The 18,226-nt window shown below is 42.9% G+C and overlaps 1 protein-coding gene across 1 annotated transcript in view; it reads left to right on the plus strand.

The window, feature by feature from the left end:
• Positions 1–18,226, plus strand: part of LOC109897377 (ubiquitin carboxyl-terminal hydrolase 43) — a 97,054-nt gene that overhangs the window by 6,804 nt on the left and 72,024 nt on the right. Inside the window, exon 2 of the mRNA XM_031834581.1 lies at positions 6,550–6,699. Within this exon, the coding sequence (XP_031690441.1) occupies positions 6,550–6,699 (150 nt within the window). The remainder of the gene's footprint in view (positions 1–6,549; positions 6,700–18,226) is intronic.

The raw sequence follows: 18,226 nt of genomic DNA on the forward strand, positions 1-18,226 counted from the left end.
GTCCTATTTATATGACTGATGGGACTGGTCCATATGGTCAAAAGCCCTGCGCTCCCCACAGCAACTCGCTCAAACCTCCCCCACGTCTCCTTCACCCAAATCCAGTTAGCTGATGTTCTGAAAGAGCTGCAAAATCTGTACCCCTACAAATCTGCCGGGCTAGACAATCTGGACTAGAGGTCGACCGATTATGATTTTTCAACGCCGATACCGATTATTGGAGGACCAAAAAAAGCAGATCCCGATTAATCAGACGATATTTATTTATTTGTAATAATGACAATTACAACAATATTGAATGAACACTTACTTTAACTTAATATAATACATAAATAAAAATCAATTTTAGCCTCAAATAAATAATGAAACATGTTCAATTTGGTTTAAATAATGCAAAAACAAAGTATTGGAGAAGAAAGTAAAAGTGCAATATGTGCCATGTAAAAAAGCAAACTTTTGAGTTCCTTGCTCAGAACATGAGAACATATGAAAGTTGGTGGTTCCTTTTAACATGAGACTTCAATATTCCAAGGTAAGAGGTTTTAGGTTGTAGTTAATATAGTATTTATAAGGATTATTTCTCTCTATACCATTTTTATTTCATATACCTTTAACTATTGGATGTTCTGATAGGCACTTTAGTATTGCCAGTGTAACAGTATAGCTTCCATCCCTCTCCTCGCTCCCTCGCTCTCTCTCGAACCAGGAACACATCGACAACAGCCACCCTCGAAGCAGCGTTACCCATGCAGAGCGAGGGGAACAACCACTCCAAGTCTCAGAGCGAGTGACGATTGAAACGCTACTAGCGCGCACCCCGCTAACTAGCTAGCCATTTCACATCGGTTACACCAGCCATTTGGCTGATAGGCATGAAGTCATAAACAGCGCTGTGCTTGCGAAGAGCTGCTGGCAAAACGCACAAAAGTGCTGTTTGAATTAATGCTTACGAGCCTGCTGCTTCCTACCATCGCTCATTCAGACTGCTCTATCAAGTCATAGACTTAGTTATAATATAATAACACACAGAAATACGAACCTTTGGTCATTAATATGGTCGAATCTATCATTTCGAAAACAAAACGTTTCTAATTTCAATGAAATATGGAACCGTTCCGTATTTTATCTAAGGGGTGGCATCCATTAGTCTAAATATTCCTGTTACATTGCACAACCTTCAATGTTATGTCATAATTGCGTAAAATTCTGGCAAATTAGTTCGCAATGAGCCAGGCTGCCCGAACTGTTGCATATATCCTGACTCTGCGTGCAATGAATGCAAGAGAAGTGACACAATTTCACCTGGTTAATATTGCCTGCTAACCTGGATTTCCTTTAGCTAAATATGCAGGTTTAAAAATATATACTTCTGTGTATTGATTTTAAGAAAGGCATTGGTGTTTATGGTTAGGTACAGTCGTACAATGATTGTGCTTTTTTCGCAAATGCGCTTTTGTTAAATCATCCCCCTGCGTTGCATCGATTATATGAGAACTTGTTCTCAACTGGCCTACCTGGTTAAATTAAGGTGAAATAAAATAAAGTATTAATTGTCAGTTTGAGTCAGATACCTCATAAACCAGAGCATTAATTATACACACATATTACACAGTCCAGAGTTATACGTAATTAGGTCAAAATGGCCATTGTGGACACCACAGAGAAAACTATACCTTATCTACAGTATCAATTATTTATCTGACGCAATTACCAGATTTCATGGACACTGATGAAGATAACTATAATTACCATGGGAGATTTGCCTCTGTAACAGCAGCTTGTAATTGTAGCATTATGTGTCTACAGAGAGCTTATTTCTGGAAACTGCCTTGGAGAGTTAATTTAAAGTATGTCAAGAGTTAAAATCTTTATTGTCTGTACACTGCCATCAGACTAACTTAGGCTATGTAGAACACAACAAAACAAGTCGTACAACATCAATATAGGTCTTTCATCTTGCTACCTCAATTGTGCTTTGCCTTCCATGCAAGATATTTACAGTAGGTTAAAGCTGTACAATGAGCAAACCTATTACATGAAGGCTATCTTCTGTGCTGTGCTGCCAGTCTCCAAGAGGCCATTATGTCATGCTGTTCTTTCTTGACACAAAAGGGACAGACTTGCTGCTGGCACAGGGACAACTAGACAATGGATTTGTCTGCACAGTCTGAGTTATGGCCCTGTGATTGTGATGTTTTAATTTTGTTGTCCACATTTTGTGTAATTGTGTGTAAGGACCTGAACAGTGTGATACTTCTCACCTGATTTTGTCTCTGACTAAAAATAGACACTGTAGGAAGAGGCACACTTTCAAACAGCATTTCGGAGACTACTCTCTTCTACTCAAATCAAATCAAATCAAATGTATTTATATAGCCCTTCGTACATCAGCTGATATCTCAAAGTGCTGTACAGAAACCCAGCCTAAAACCCCAAACAGCAAGCAATGCAGGTGTAGAAGCACGGTGGCTAGGAAAAACTCCCTAGAAAGTCCAAAACCTAGGAAGAAACCTAGAGAGGAACCAGGCTATGTGGGGTGGCCAGTCCTCTTCTGGCTGTGCTGGGTGGAGATTATAACAGAACATGGCCAAGATGTTCAAATGTTCATAAATGACCAGCATGATCGTATAATAATAAGGCAGAACAGTTGAAACTGGAGCAGCAGCATGGTCAGATGGACTGGGGACAGCAAGGAGTCATCATGTCAGGTAGTCCTGGGGCATGGTCCTAGGGCTCAGGTCCTCCGAGAGAGAGAGAAAAAATAGAGAATTAGAGAGAGCATATGTGGGGTGGCCAGTTCTCTTCTGGCTGTGCCAGGTGGAGATTATAACAGAACATGGCCAAGATGTTCAAATGTTCATAAATGACCAGCATGTTCGAATAATAAGAAGGCAGAACAGTTGAAACTGGGGCAGCAGCACGGCCAGGTGGACTGGGGACAGCAAGGAGTCATCATGTCAGGTAGTCCTGGGGCATGGTCCTAGGGCTCAGGTCCTCCGAGAGAGAGAAAGAAAGAGAGAAGGAGAGAATTAGAGAACGCACACTTAGATTCACACAGGACACCGAATAGGACAGGAGAAGTACTCCAGATATAACAAACTGACCCTAGCCCCCCGACACATAAACTACTGCAGCATAAATACTGGAGGCTGAGACAGGGGGGGTCAGGAGACATTGTGGACCCATCCGAGGACACCCCCGGACAGGGCCAAACAGGAAGGATATAACCCCACCCACTTTGCCAAAGCACAGCCCCCACACCACTAGAGGGATATCTTCAACCAGCAACTTACTCTTACTTTTGCTTTGACACATCCCAATAATCACTTTGCTCTCTGTTTATGAATGTGTGTTCACTTTGTACAATGTTCAGCTGAGTAGCTACTTTGAAGATAGGTAGAGAAAGCAGTACCTCCCCCACACAGTGTGTTATTATACAGGTTGTACCAATGATAGCGAGACCTACTGTACTGTATGATAGAGTCATACAGTATGTCTGTTAGATACCAGGGATTATTAGGCAGTGATCACAGGCTGCTGTTTTCTCCATAATCTCTCATTACTGCTGAGGCTCCTTCAGGCTGCCAGCTGCGGTTCAGCCGGTTAAACCACAGATTTCAATTTACATTGTGTTCCATGTGGGCTTAAGTATTCTTCAACCTACTTTTTTGTGGCATAGTGATATCTACAGACGTATTTCATTTGATGTTGCTTTCTTAATTGTCAAAAGAACGGTCTTTATATCTGTCAGTTAAGTTTGGGTAATACTAGTACTATAGTTGTGTGTGTGTGTGTGGTGTTGAGACAAATGTTTCTGAATAACTGAATATGAGGGGGTTCAGTGGGAGCCATCCAAGGTCAGCTCTGATTGGGCTCAGCAGCATTTGAGGATGTTCTGCCCGGGACCTGAAATAGCTTTGTCTCAGACAGTGGGTGACGAGGGAAGCGTGAAGAGCATTAGGGAGAATTTGCAATTCAAGAATCCCTTTGTTCTGCGTTCTGTGGAGACGGACACAGGGCTTGAGGCAATGATAGACCCGCTGTGGGTCCACTGTGGGGGCTGTGCTACAGGAATTAAGCCTACAGCTGAGCTTCCTGAAGAAGGGATCCTGTGTGCAGCCACAGGTGGACCAACAGACACACCTAGGGTCCTATAAAATCTGCGATGCGGAGAACGCGGACAGAATCACGGAATCCAGACATTAAAATGGAATTCAATAATATTAAAACATTTATTGAACTTAACAGGAAATCAACTAAATGTATTGAACTTGTTAGAAAATTAATTAATTTGCACAAGATTACCATAAATAAAATAAAATTGTATTTGTCACTTGCGCCGAATACAAGATGTGTTGACCTTACTGTGAAATGCTTATTTACAAGCCCTTAACCAACAATGCAGTGTTTAGAAAAAATAAATAAAATAAACTAAAGTTATAACAAAACGAACACGATAAAATGACAATGACGAGGCTATAAACAGGGGGTACCGGTACAGAGTCAATGTGTGGGGGTACAGGTTAGTCGAGGTAATTGAGGTAATATGTACATGTAGGTAATGGTGAAATGACTATCCATAAATAATAAACGACAAGTAGCAGCAGCGTAAATACAAAATAAAAAGGGGGGTCAATTCAAGTAGTCCAGGTAGCCATTCAATTAACTGTTCAGTAGTCTTATGGCTTTGGGATAGCAGCTGTTATGGAGCCTCTTGGACCTAGACTTGGCGCTCCGGTACCGCTTGCCGTGCGGTAGCAGAGAGAACAGTCTATGACTAGAGTGGCTGGAGTCTTTAAAACATTTTAGGGCCTTCCGCTGACACACCCTGGTATAGAGGTCCTGGATGGCAGGAAGCTTAGCCCCAGTGATGTCCTGGGCCGTACGCACTACCCTCTGTAGCACCTTGCGGTCGTATGCCGAGCAGTTGCCATACCGGGCGATGATGCAACCAGGATGCGCTCGATGGTGCAGCTGTAGAACTTTTTGAGGATCTGAGGACCCATGCCAAATATTTTCAGTCTCCTGAAGGGGATTAGGCATTGTCGTGCCCTCTTCACCACTGTCTTGGTGTGTTGGGACCAGGATGGTTTGTTGGTGATGTGGACATCAAAAAACTTGAAGCTCTCGACCTGCTCCACTACAGCCCTGTCAATGTGAATGGGGGAGTGCTTGGCCCTCCTTTTCTTGTAGTCCACGAGGTGATCACGTTGAGGGAGAGGTTGTTGTCTTGGCACCACACTATCAGGTGTCTAATCTGTCTACAGGCTGTCTCATCGTTGGCGGTGATCAGGCCTACCATTGTTGTGTCGTCTGCAAACTTAATGATGGTGTTGGAGTCGTGCTTGAATGGGCAGTCGTGGGTGAACAGGGAGTATAGGAGGGGACTAAGCACGCACCCTCGAGGGGCCCCCCGTATTGAAGATCAGCGTGACAGATGTGTTGTTGCCTACCTTTACCACCTGGGGGCGGCCCGTCAGGTAGTCCAGGATCTGGTTGCAGAGGGAGGTGTTTAGTCTCAGGATCCTTAGCTTAGTGATGAGCTTTGAGGGCACTATGGTGTTAAGACATGAATAAAATGCATCAGTGATTCGTATTTTCCTTAAACTTTCTGAAGAGGCAACACGTGAATGCCCCTGTCTGCGTGTGCTCGTTTGTCTACCACTTTTTGTGTAGGCATTAGCAATGATGCTAATAATGATCCATCTTCTGGAGATGGGAAGGCTTTCCCAAAGGCCTATACCTACCTGGCAGAATGATATCATGATTATCTGCATCAATCCAGTGGCGATTTGTTTAGCAAACTCTGCAATCACGTGTCCTCCAGAAACACCGCTAACCAAACAGTGTTGCTGTGCAATAAATAAAAGGGGATCTACACCCAAAAATGTAAATGTAATATATTTTTCCCAGACCTCAAAAGGGGTCTCCTGATGTGGTTTAAGCATTGGTGTCGACCTAAAACATAAAATGTTGTTGTTTTCTATCTAAAAAAATATTTTGAGAGCAAAAACCTGAAAAAACTGAAACCTGGAAAAAACTAACGGAGAAAACGGAATTTGGGGAAAAAAACAAATGGAATTTGGCAAAAAATAAAACTGATTATATAGGGTCTTGCACACCTCAGTTGGCCAGTGAATATCACACTGTGTGTTTCATGTTTCTATGTAAGCGAGAATGGCAGTAAACAAACCAATAGCTCTTGGTACTGCAATTTGGGTATTCCTGTCACATCTCAAATCCTAACAAGCTGTCAGATTTGGATCTGAATTATCCCACTGCTGTTTTAGTTTTCCACTCTTATGCAAAATGTTCGGATTATCCGGACAGCAGAAGGTTATTAATGCATTTTGGCAAGTCTTTACTTCAAAAGCACACTGGGTGGTTATAGTACATTCATCTTGAATTACATCAATGTAATGATTTTAAAACAACAGTCAGCTAATCTGTTTTCTCTGTCCATTGAAGACGCACTAATTCACCAATGTTTACAATACAGTTTTACATGGACTCCTTCATTGACCATGTGACTCTCCTTTCCCTCTCTAGAGTATAGTATCCAAGTATGGATCCCAATTCCGAGGAAACTCCCAACATGACGCCCTGGAGTTCCTGCTTTGGCTTCTGGACCGAGTTCACGAGGATGTCAACTTGTCCTCCTGCAGCAACAACAATAACAAGACTAAAGCCCCAGGGAAGGTAAGAGTGCCTTCTCCATCCACTGTCACACAGTCACATTGAACTGTACTGAACTCAAAGTGTAGGCTTGAGCTACAAGTCTCAACAGTGCCTTGCACTCCTCACACACAAGAGCAAGAGCTACTGTCTGAAATATCTATTGCTATACAGAAAAGGATATTTTCATATGCTTACAGAACCTTGGTTTCACAACAGAACGTCAGTTTCTCCAGGCATTTGCAACAGCATCTTTATGTTCTTTGCAGCTCTTAAGTCTGTACAATTTAAATTCAGCTCTCAATTATTGATGAACTTATCTACCCTTGGATCTATACTAAATGTGCTAACACAGCATTTATCGACTTTAATTTATGTACTCTGTGATTCAGAAAGATTCTGAACAGATGTGAGAGGAAGAGCAGCATTGCATAGAAGTGACATATTTCCTTCTCTCCTGTGCTCTAAATGGCATATGATTCAACAGATAATTCTGATAACCCGTTTCCATAGTTCTGTCTGTCTGTGAACATGCCCTGTGTGCTGCAGCAGTCTAGCTGATGCCACAAGTGAAACGGCTGCTTTCACAGGAGACCTGCAACTTTGTTCTATAATGTCTTCTGTGCAGCCTTAGGAGTAGAATCAAAGCTGGGTAATTTGCTGTTTGATAATTTCTCTGTGCATGGCTCCTCCTGAAGGTATGCCTGTGGGCACAGTGGAGCCTGACACCCCCTGGATAGGCCTTTGATCGGTTCCACTGTGCCCATTAGCAGGGAGTTTCATGCATTATTAAAAACATATTTCTGCTTTTGAAATACACCCCCTCTTTAGCAGTGCTATCAGGGTGATAACCAATGGAATGATTCATACCAAGTGCTAAATTCACGGTTGGTGAGTCATCACAAATAAATCTAAATGATGTCAGTGTCCCTTCTCCCACAGACCTTACTCCACTGATTTATTCTGTTGTATCATCGCTATTCTGGTGGAGGGGAATTTCAGTCTCAGATTCACAGAACAATACATCACTGTATTTGGGATTCAACATGTCTTTATCAAATTGGTATGCGAACACACGGAAAACAATCTGTTCCACTTTTTTGCGTGTTAAGTAACAGAAGTGAGATGCATGGTTTGAGGGAGGGTAAATGGTGCTGTGTTCCAGACCAGCACAGCTTACTACATGATGACACTGACCAGAATGAAGCCATTGGCTTGGCCACTGCTTAGGCCTGCTGGCTCTTGTTTTGGATAAAACACAGCTTGGTCTTTGTTGCATCAATTGAATTTGACACTCTGCATACTTGAATTAATAGATCAAAGTAAGAGGTGGTTTTAAGCTGTGGTCTGTTGAAGTGAATCTCACTGACACTAACCATGTAGGGACCTACTGAACCATTAAGACTAGAATTAGACTGTGTGTAGGCTAAGACAGAGGTTTTGAGATCCAGTTGCCAGTGTGGACTCAGCTTTGTGGTCTTATATGTAAGATTCATCAAAGTGTGATTTTCTTACTTGATCTATCTTCTAACAGGTTAGCAGGTTAGTGTGTTTGCATATGGGTGGGTGTGTTCTTGTGTTTATGGGTGTATGCATGTGTGTAGGCTAAGTGATGCTCAGTGAGTTGTGTGTGTGTGACAGTGAGTGTTTGTATGGGCCCCAGTTCATTGAGCCATTCAATTTGGTTGTTTGCTTTGAGCAATGAGCATTCGGTCCCCTCACACGCACTTTCCCCTTTCTCTCCATCTATCCTCCCCCCCCCCTCTCTCTCCATATTTCTGTTGACACCCCCATCTTTGTTTATCTGGCCATATACAGTACTATGCAGTGTCTATCCAATACTTGAACAAAGCTCCAATCTGAGATGAGTTGCCCTTCAGTGCAGGGCCAGAGGGCACAGGAGGTGATCTGGACTGTGTCTCTGTCTCTCCGTATGAGGCCACAGAGGACATCAGAGGAGGCTGGGACTGGAAGACTGCCGATAAGGCCTGTCATTATAAGTCTGGGACACGTCAAGGAAAAAGTTGCCACACTTTGTTAACACCCAAGAGTCTGACGGTGTGAGGAACGAAAATCTGCTGTTTTTGACAGCTTGCCGCTCCACTTCATCATTGATTTTACACATTTACTTTAGTTTAGGCAAGACAAACTAGTAATATCAATTTGGTTAGGCTATCTTCCCACACCACACCTCCAATGGTTCACCTTTCTTTGTGAAGGAGACCCATTTGAACTTTTGAACTTGTTATTGTGTTCTCTGTCTGAGGGACTTCCTCCCAGCTATATGACCCAGAATCTCTGATGGCACAGCTAGCAATGCAGCGCCTTAGACCACTGCGCCACCCAGGAGGCCCTCTTTTGCCCATCTTAATCTTTTCTTCTTATTGGCCAGTCTGAGATATGGCTTTTTCTTTACAACTCTGCCTAGAAGGCCAGCATCCCAGAGTCGCCTCTTCACTGCTAACATTGAGACTGGTGTTTTGCGGGTACTATTTAATGAAGCTGCTAGTTGAGGACTTGTGAGGCATCTGTTTCTCAAACTAGACACTCTAATGTACTTGTCCTCTTGCTCAGTTGGGCCTCCCACTCCTCTTTCTATTCTGGTTAAAGCCAGATGGAACTGTTATGTGAAGGGAGTTGTACACAGTGTATGAGATCTTCAGTTTTTTGGCAATTTCTCGCGTGGATTAGCCTTCATTTCTCAGACCAAGAATAGCCTGACGAGTTTCGGAAGAAAGTTCTTTGTTTCTGTCCATTTTGAGCCTGTAATCAAACCCACAAATGCTGATGCTCCAGATACTCAACTAGTCGAAAGGGCAGTTTTATTGCTTCTTTAATTAGCACAACAGTTTTCAGCTTTGCTAACATAATTGCAAAAGGGTTTTCTAATGATCAACTAGCCTTTTAAATTTATAAACTTGGATTAGCTAACACAACCTGCCATTGGAACACAAGAGTGCTGGTTGCTGATAATGGGCCTCTGTACGCCCATGTAGATATTCCATACAAAATCAGCCGTTTCCAGCTACAATAGTCATTTACAACATTAACAGCCTATTTAAAGTAGAGAAAAGTCGCCTATTTAAATGGAGAAAAGTAGTCACTGTGCTGTTTGGTATCATTGTGTGCATCACACTGAACATGGACCAGAGTAAAGTAGTCACTGTGCTGTTTGGTATCATTGTGTGCATCACACTGAACATGGACCAGAGTAAAGTAGTCACTGTGCTGTTTGGTATCATTGTGTGCATCACACTGAACATGGACCAGAGTAAAGTAGTCACTGTGCTGTTTGGTATCATTGTGTGCATCACACTGAACATGGACCAGAGAAAACAAAGGAGAGATTTGTCTGAGGAGATCAGAAAGAAAATGATAGACAAGCATGGTAAAGGTAAATGCTACAAGACCAACTCCAAGCAGCTTCATGTTCCTGTGACAACAGTTACACATATTATTAAGACATTTAAGGTCCATTGAACTGGAGCCAACCTCCCTGGTCGTGGCCACAAGAGGAAATTTGACCCCAAATTGAACATAAGGATAGTGCGAATGGTAGAAAAGGAACCAAGGATAACTGCCAAAAAGATACAAGCTGAACTCCAAGGTGAAGGTACATCAGTTTCTGATCGCACCATCACTTTTTGAGCAAAAGTGGGCTCCATGGAAGAAGACCCAGGAGGACTCCACTTTTGAAAGAAAAACATAAAAAACCCAGACTGGAATTAGCTAAAATGCATATTGACAAGCCACAATCCTTCTGGGAGAATGTATTTTGGACAGATGAGTCAAAACTGGAGCTTTTTGGCAAGTCACATCAGCTTATTGTTCACAGAAGAAAATATGAAGCTTTCAAAGAAAAGAAGACCATACCTACAGTGAAACATGGAGGAGGCTCGGTTCTGTTCTGGGGCTGCCTTGCAGTGCCTGGCACATGGTGCCTTGAATCTGTCCAGGGCACAATGAAATCTCAAGACTATGAAAGCATTCTGTAGCGAATCGTACTGCCTAGTGTAAGAAAGCTCTGTCTCAGTTGCAGGTCATGGGTCCTCCAACAGGATAATGACCCAAAGCAAACAGCTAAAAGCACCCAAGAATGGATAAGAACAAAACATTGGACTATTCTGAAGTGGCCTTCTATGAGTCCTGATCTGAATCCTGTCGAACATCTGTTGAAAGAGCTGAAACTTGCAGTCTGGAGAAGGTCCCCATCAAACCTGAGACAGCTGGAGCAGTTTGATCAGGAAGAGTGGGCCAAACTACCTGTTAACAGGTGCAGAAGTCTCATTGAGAGCTATAGAAAACGTTTGATTGCAGTGATTGCCTCTAAAGGTTGTGCAACAAAATATTTGGTATATTGTGCAATATTGTGCATTCTTCGTTTTTTGTGGAGTGGTACCAACAAATTTGAGCACGTCTGTATATATTTTTTTACATTTATTATTACATTTCAAATTACAATACAAGAACAATGAAACATAGGACATCACTACACATATTTTCTCTGAAGAACCACAAAATAACAGTAAAAGTTTAAGAAAAATACAATCACGAATTGACTTTCAAAAGTTAAAGTACCTCAAATAAAATATAGGCCAGGGTTTACAGTTGTACAAACCTGTGACAGAGTTGTGATAATGCAGTGTTTTTTTGTTATTGACTAATTCTAGAGATTTTATTAAGTATTGGATTTCTAGTAAATAATATGTTGCATTTGGAGACATTTTTCAAATATTTGTTTTCGTTACCCTAGAGAATGAAGAAATTAACGACTAATTCAGTAGTTTTGTTTTCATTTGAATAATAACATATGACATCTTTCATTGTAAATACCTGGGTTTTGTCATGGCTTCAGTGTGCATTCTGCTCTGGCTGTTGAGTAAAGACAACCCCTTCCAAAGGTCCATCGCTTGTCTCTGTGTTGGCTTTATACTGACAGGAATCGGAATCATGCTTCCTATTGACCTCAATTAGATCTGTGGAAGTCATTATTAACCTGCCCTGGAAATCACATTAGCATGTCCTGATTAATGCCAAAGCTATTAATAATGACAGTCAACTGAGTCATTTAGCCTGAAATACATGACTGACTAATCGATGGACAGACATCACCTCTCATGCAGCTGCATCTCAATTTGTACTAAGCTAATGCTACATGTTCTCTAATGGTATGGGGTATGCCAACAAAGGTATACGACTGTCGACTAACATATAGTGGGAGTTCAGCAGGTGTCAGGGTTGTGCTTGTAGTGAGGCTCTCCTCTCTCCTGACTGAATTAAGTATTCTTCTTGAAAACCTTTCTATAGGTAGAAAAAGCCCTCCTACAATCTTGTAATTCTTTTTTCAAAAGAATACTGTCTATCAGAATAAACTCGATATCAATAAATGACATGTACACACACACACACACACACACACACACACACACACACACACACACACACACACACACACACACACACACACACACACACACACACACACACACACACACACACACACACACACACACACACACACACAGTATATAGACTTTCTTTATTTTCTTTCTATTGTGTTATTGACTATATGCTTGTTTATTCCATGTGTAACTATGTGTTGTTGTTTGTGTCGCACTGCTTTACTTTATCTTGGCCAGGTCGCAATTGTAAATGAGAACTTGTTCTCAACGAGCTTACCTGGTTAAATAAAGGTGAATTCATTTGAAAAAAAACACACACAGACTAGCACTGTGTGGTCTCTGTTCAGAGCAGAACATCTCTTATGACAGTCATCTCTTATGTTTAGCCAGACCCTCTCCCAGCCACCTATGAATGGACTGAGCACCGGCGTTGTCATGGATTTCATTTTTTTATCAGTATGGAAACATGCGGCCTGATAGACTGTAGCCAAGGAAATAATCCCATGGCTCATACAGTACACTACCTACTAACGGGATTCATCCTGCTATTCTCACTGTGCCCCCCTCCCTCCTCCCCTGGCTCAAAGTCTGCTGCTTACCGTACTCACTCTTCCCTTTATTGGTCTTTTTAGAGCCCTCTAAGATTTTACAGTAGTATCAGCTAGCCACCCACAAAGGAGCTCTCCTCAGGGGAGAAGGCTTTTAATGGCTCTCTCAGGTGACTGACTCCATGAAGAGAGGTCTTCTTATTTTAGCACTGCTCAGACATCTATCACATCTAACTGTGTTTATCCTTCTCACATCACAAATAGTCAAACCCTTGTTGACGTCTGGGAGAAGGGGCTTGAAAGAGGGAGTTCAGAGGAGTTTAAGGGTTTGTTGTGTTGTGTTTGTTGCTGTGCTGTGGCAGGCTGCAGCTCTGCCACCCTACCGGAGCTATTGCCGTGCCAGTGGAGTAAGCCCGGGTCACAGGGAGGATGGAGGGAGTGAGGCAACTGGTTTATAAGTCCTCTCATGTCACCACCGAGCCCAGGGAGGGAGCTCTGCTAACCCAGGGGCTGAATTCATTGTTTTTCAGCACGCGTTCAGTTACCATAAGCAGCACAGGAGACCCAGATGAACAGTGGGAGTTCCCCCACCCCTGAGCTTCCAAGCTCAAGTCAGTGGTTCCCAAACTTTCATTCTGGCCCCCTTACGTCATTGGGGAACATGTCTCGCCTTCCCTCTATGTGCACAAGTACTGTCCATGACACAAACTTTTCACCCCCCCCTCTTATTGGCCGAAAGACCATTTTGCAGTTTAAAAGCTCATTTCCTGTATTTCTACACGTTTTGCCATGTCTTACGTGTGTTCATGTTATATCTGAGTGACTCAAACATTACAACAAAATCAACAGGCTAACAACCTAGCTAAAAAAACATTAGCTCACATGGGCTGGTGGATCTGGACATTTCTGACAAGTTATAAATAGCTCTCTAAGGTCTGCAATGACTGACATGACAAGAGGAAAACTGCTGATGCACTATGTACTACACACAATTTCGAAATGGCACCTTATGCATTCTACTGTTACTATTATCAAGAGTAAGTTGTAAGCTCGACTGAGTTCCTTAAAAAGAATACACACATACGCAGGCACACACACACACACACACACACACACATACATACACACCCACACTGTGGTCACACCATGGAACTGGCATTCAGTTTGTTGACCGTTTATCACTTAGGAAACAGTGCTGGTGTGAAGCTCTCTCTCTGTATCATGAATGCGGCCCTTTGTAAGCCGGTGGAAGAAAGAGACGCTTGTTGAGCACTGCTAGTGAAGCGAGGGAGAGGTGAGACAGGGTTGTGTTGGGCTCTGTACAACAGTGTGGCTGTGGGTGGGGAAGCCTTAACGAGTAGTGACAGACTGACAGATAAGCAAACCTCAGCAATGTTGCAGAGTCAGTATAGTCAAGCAACTGTTGTCATGTTTGATGATATTTCAATTATTTGTATCTGATTTACAAATGTGTTTACTTATCCAGAACAAGGAGCAGTTTGGGTACTTTTGCTCTTAGTGAACCCTCAGCCCTCCTACAGCGTTGGAACATGAATAAGGGACTGTGAATGTAATGCAGTTAGTGCTGTCACAGCAAACACTCTGGGCTGGTCCGAGCCATTCACTTTAGGGAATGGGATATTCACCAGAGGGCCTTGGGAATCTACTGTATCTGTGCCCACAGAGAAGCAGAGGGGAGGTGTGTGAGTAGAGAGAAGAGGAACAGTGTTCAGGGTTCAATCTTGGGTCAAAGAGGATAATGATCAGTGGTACTCATGATGCAAGCCAGGAAAAGAGATAGCACTGAAGGCGTGCTACCAGAGACACTCAACAACAGAGGACATTCCCATGCAGGGTCAAATGACTCATGTCCTGCACTGGTTCCTCAGCCATGCTGAGCACAATCATCACAACGATCAGTATCAAGGTCACCAAGGTCAGAAACACTATCCTCAGAACCTTTTAAGGCATCCTCCTCTCTTCTCTTCACTGTCTCTTCATAAAGATCTGCTGTGATTTACAGAGAGTGCACTAACTAAGCCAACCACCAATACCTGACTACAACAACATCACTTACAGTAGCACTGACCGTCACAACGTGCCATGTGTGGTTGCTGTTTTCCAGTCAGAGAGGGCAGGGTGCAGACCTATTGTGCCTGTGAGTGTTTCCTCTCCCCAACTTTGATTTTGTCTGCTCTGTAGAAAAGAATGGCTTCCTGTGACTCGGAGCCACCCAGCTGGAAAAGCAGCTTGGAGGAAAGGGTCCCAATGTGACCGCTCTGTGTTTGTGTACTCCTTTGACCTCTAACCCAGATTAGTGTTGATTGACCGATACATACTGGGCTCATGTTCTGTATCGGCTTCCCCACAGAGCAAGACAAAGTGTGTGTGTGTGTGTGTGTGTGTGTGTGTGTGTGTGTGTGTGTGTGTGTGTGTGTGTGTGTGTGTGTGTGTGTGTGTGTGTGTGTGTGTGTGTGTGTGTGTGTGTGTGTGTGTGTGTGTGTGTGTGTGTGTGTGTGTGATTTGTGTGTGTGAGATTTGTGTGTGTGAGGTTGTGCGCATGTGTGTGAATTATTGTTGACTTCTCGTGGAGGTTTAATTTGAGAGCGTCCCTCCCTTTGCCAGGAGCACTGTTCTTGAAAAATGACCTTTTTTAATTTATCTGCAGTCTGCCGGGGTTGCTTTCACTGGCACAGACACAATTAAGCTGCCTCAGACACCCCAATGTATCACTCAAGGTTTAAGGAGCGGTTAAGGACATTTCTATATACTGCACTGCATTGTCGCTGAGCCACCACTTCTGTGTGGAATGCCTTCTCCAAGTCTACCTGTAAAAGGGCTCATAATTATACAGGCTAGTTGGCAGCAGATTTTCATGACCGTTTGACTTCATTTCACTTTATTTGGATGTCTTTGATAAGTTCTTTTGAATGGGGTAACATGTTTTGTAAACCATTTATAACATCTTATACACTCGCTGTAAACATTCTTGATAGACATACTGTACATGTTTCTGTAAGTATATTCCAAAGGCATTACACAGAGGTGGTCTATATAAATAGTTACTAGCCTTTCTTGACTTTTGCTCCTGTCATTACATCCCCATCTGTGGGTGTTGTCTCCTGCCTGTCACCACAGTGTGTCAGCAGCACAGTAATAAACCCCATCAGCTCAGGAGACCGACCTCCCTGTCTTTATATGAATTCATTTCCTCCTCTGCCTCCGCTGATGCCTCCTAAAAACCAATCGGCTTATGAGACACTAATGATTAATTTCACAAAGTCATAATCATCCACCCAAAAATGTGTTATGAGCATTTTTCTTGAATAGTAGCTCTAAGTATTTTCTTGGCTCGCAAAGGCACTTCCAAAACGTGCTGTGTTTCCTCCCTCTTTTTGTTCCAGACTTGATGGTATTTCCATATAAAACAAGCAGCGGAGCGGCAGGGCAGATCCACTCAGCATCGTTGGAGGATGATTCTCTCCACTGGGCTGTAATGTTTTACTGTCATTATACTTTTTACTGTGGAGGTCCAGCGAGTCTGCTCTATAGAATGATATCTAATGTAGGTCACCAATGACTGTAGCATTGTGGAGATGACCTCACACTATGTAAGAGAATGTTACAGGATGCCAATAATTGTGCTCCACCCGTGGGTTTTACCATGGTTTGAAAATCTGTCAAATGCTCTCAGAGAGTAACCCACTCGGTATGACTGACATGAGGTCAGAGAGACCCGGACTGAGTCACATCATCATCATCATCCCCTGCTGACCTCTAGCTACTGCCTGGCTATTATTTCCACTAAAAGGAAAGGAAGTGGACCTCAGTGCAGACCTGCAGGTAGCTGTCCGGAAATCCCTCTCCAATGAGGAAAGTTGGAATGCTAGCAAGGATTTTGGGAAGGGGTTGGTTGGCTAGGGTCGGTTGAGTTGATGCATTATAACTAATCATGTGTTATATCGTCATTCACCTCAAACCACTGCGCCTGAACCCACTCTGCTGATATCTCATATACTGTTGTAGAATCATTGTCAGAGGTCTCGCTACCACTTTAGCTACCCCCCTGTCACTAGCTGTATTCTCCAACTGAAGAACTATACAGAGAAGTGTCCGTGCATTGAGGGCTTCTACATTCCTTCTACACTCCTCTCCTCTTATATCATTACCCGCTCCAGGACTATGTCCCTCTGTCTCTCAAACCGCTAATCATTTTATCCTTTCCTTCATTCTTATGTAAAATAACACAATTCCCTTTCACAGAGTCCTCTGCTTCCTTTTCTTCTCAGTTATGAGTGTCTCATTCTCAATCCCCTTCTGTGAATTTCTGACCTCCAGACTTTGGGATTTAATTACTAGCCCACCCATCTGACTGGCTCAGTGAAACGGACAATCGAATGGTGTGTCTGGAGCATACAGCTAGAGCAGATTATGATCTGTTGTGCCAACAGCCTGCCTGTATGAAGAGCCATAGACCCTTAATGCTGATTCACTTATATCAAGGATGTCTACATCCTTGGTTATAGCTTCATGGAAGTGCTTGAATGTGAGATCTCCATTTTACATTATTATATGTCAGCCTTTGCTGAACATTGAGTTGACATACTTTTCCATTGATATTGCGTACATTTAGTAATATAAATTGAGACTTTTGTTCAGCTTAAAAAAGAACAACAATAACAATTGCAAAAAAAGCTAAATGTATGACTACATAGAAGATTATAGATTTAGTATGTTGTATGTAGCCAGGTTCCGCACTTCTTTATTAAATAAATATTTTACCCCCCAATTTCTTGTTATCCAACTGGTAGTTACGATCTTCTCTCATCGCTGCAACTCCCCTATGGTCTTGGGGGAGGTGAATGTCGAGAGCCATGCATCCCCCGAAACACGACCCTGCCAGAACACACTGCTTCTTGACACACTGCTCGCTTAAACCGGAAGCCAGCCGCACCAATGTGTCAGAGGAAACACTGTTCAACTGATGACTGAAGTCAGCTTGTAGGTGCACGGCCTGCCACAAGGAGTTGCTAGAGCACGATGAGACAAGGAAATTCCGTCCGGACAAACTCTCCCCTAACCCGGACGATGCTGGTCCAATTGTGCGCCGCCCCAGGCTGTGACATAGCCTGGGATCAAACCCGAAGCTGTAGTGGTGCCTCAGCACAGCGTTGCAGTGCCTTAGACCGCTGCGCCACTCGGGAGGCCCAGGAACCGCACTTCTGAGAATGACATATCAAAAGATTCAAGGCAAACAATTTAACTTAACTGTCAATAGCATGTGCTTTCAGGGTACTGTAATAATTCTATCTGGATTGTGGTGTACATTTTTTTAACTATAGTAAATACTACATTATATAATTTGCATATACTTTGCATATACCCTACCCATTCCCCTCCCCATATCCCAATTTGTGCCACCCATATGTGAGAAACCGACATGCAAGTATATATCATATATTGTGTTCCTTACAGGTTATAAGAAGGAGCCGAAGCTCTGAACTCTATTCAGACCCTAGTCCTTACTACCTACAGGTTATGGAAAATGTTCTCTTTTAGTATATCTCCAATAGGTTTCCTCAAGGAGAAAGCCTCCACTTC

The sequence above is a fragment of the Oncorhynchus kisutch genome, linkage group LG10 (genome assembly GCF_002021735.2).
Source record: "Oncorhynchus kisutch isolate 150728-3 linkage group LG10, Okis_V2, whole genome shotgun sequence".
Taxonomy (NCBI): domain Eukaryota; kingdom Metazoa; phylum Chordata; class Actinopteri; order Salmoniformes; family Salmonidae; genus Oncorhynchus; species Oncorhynchus kisutch.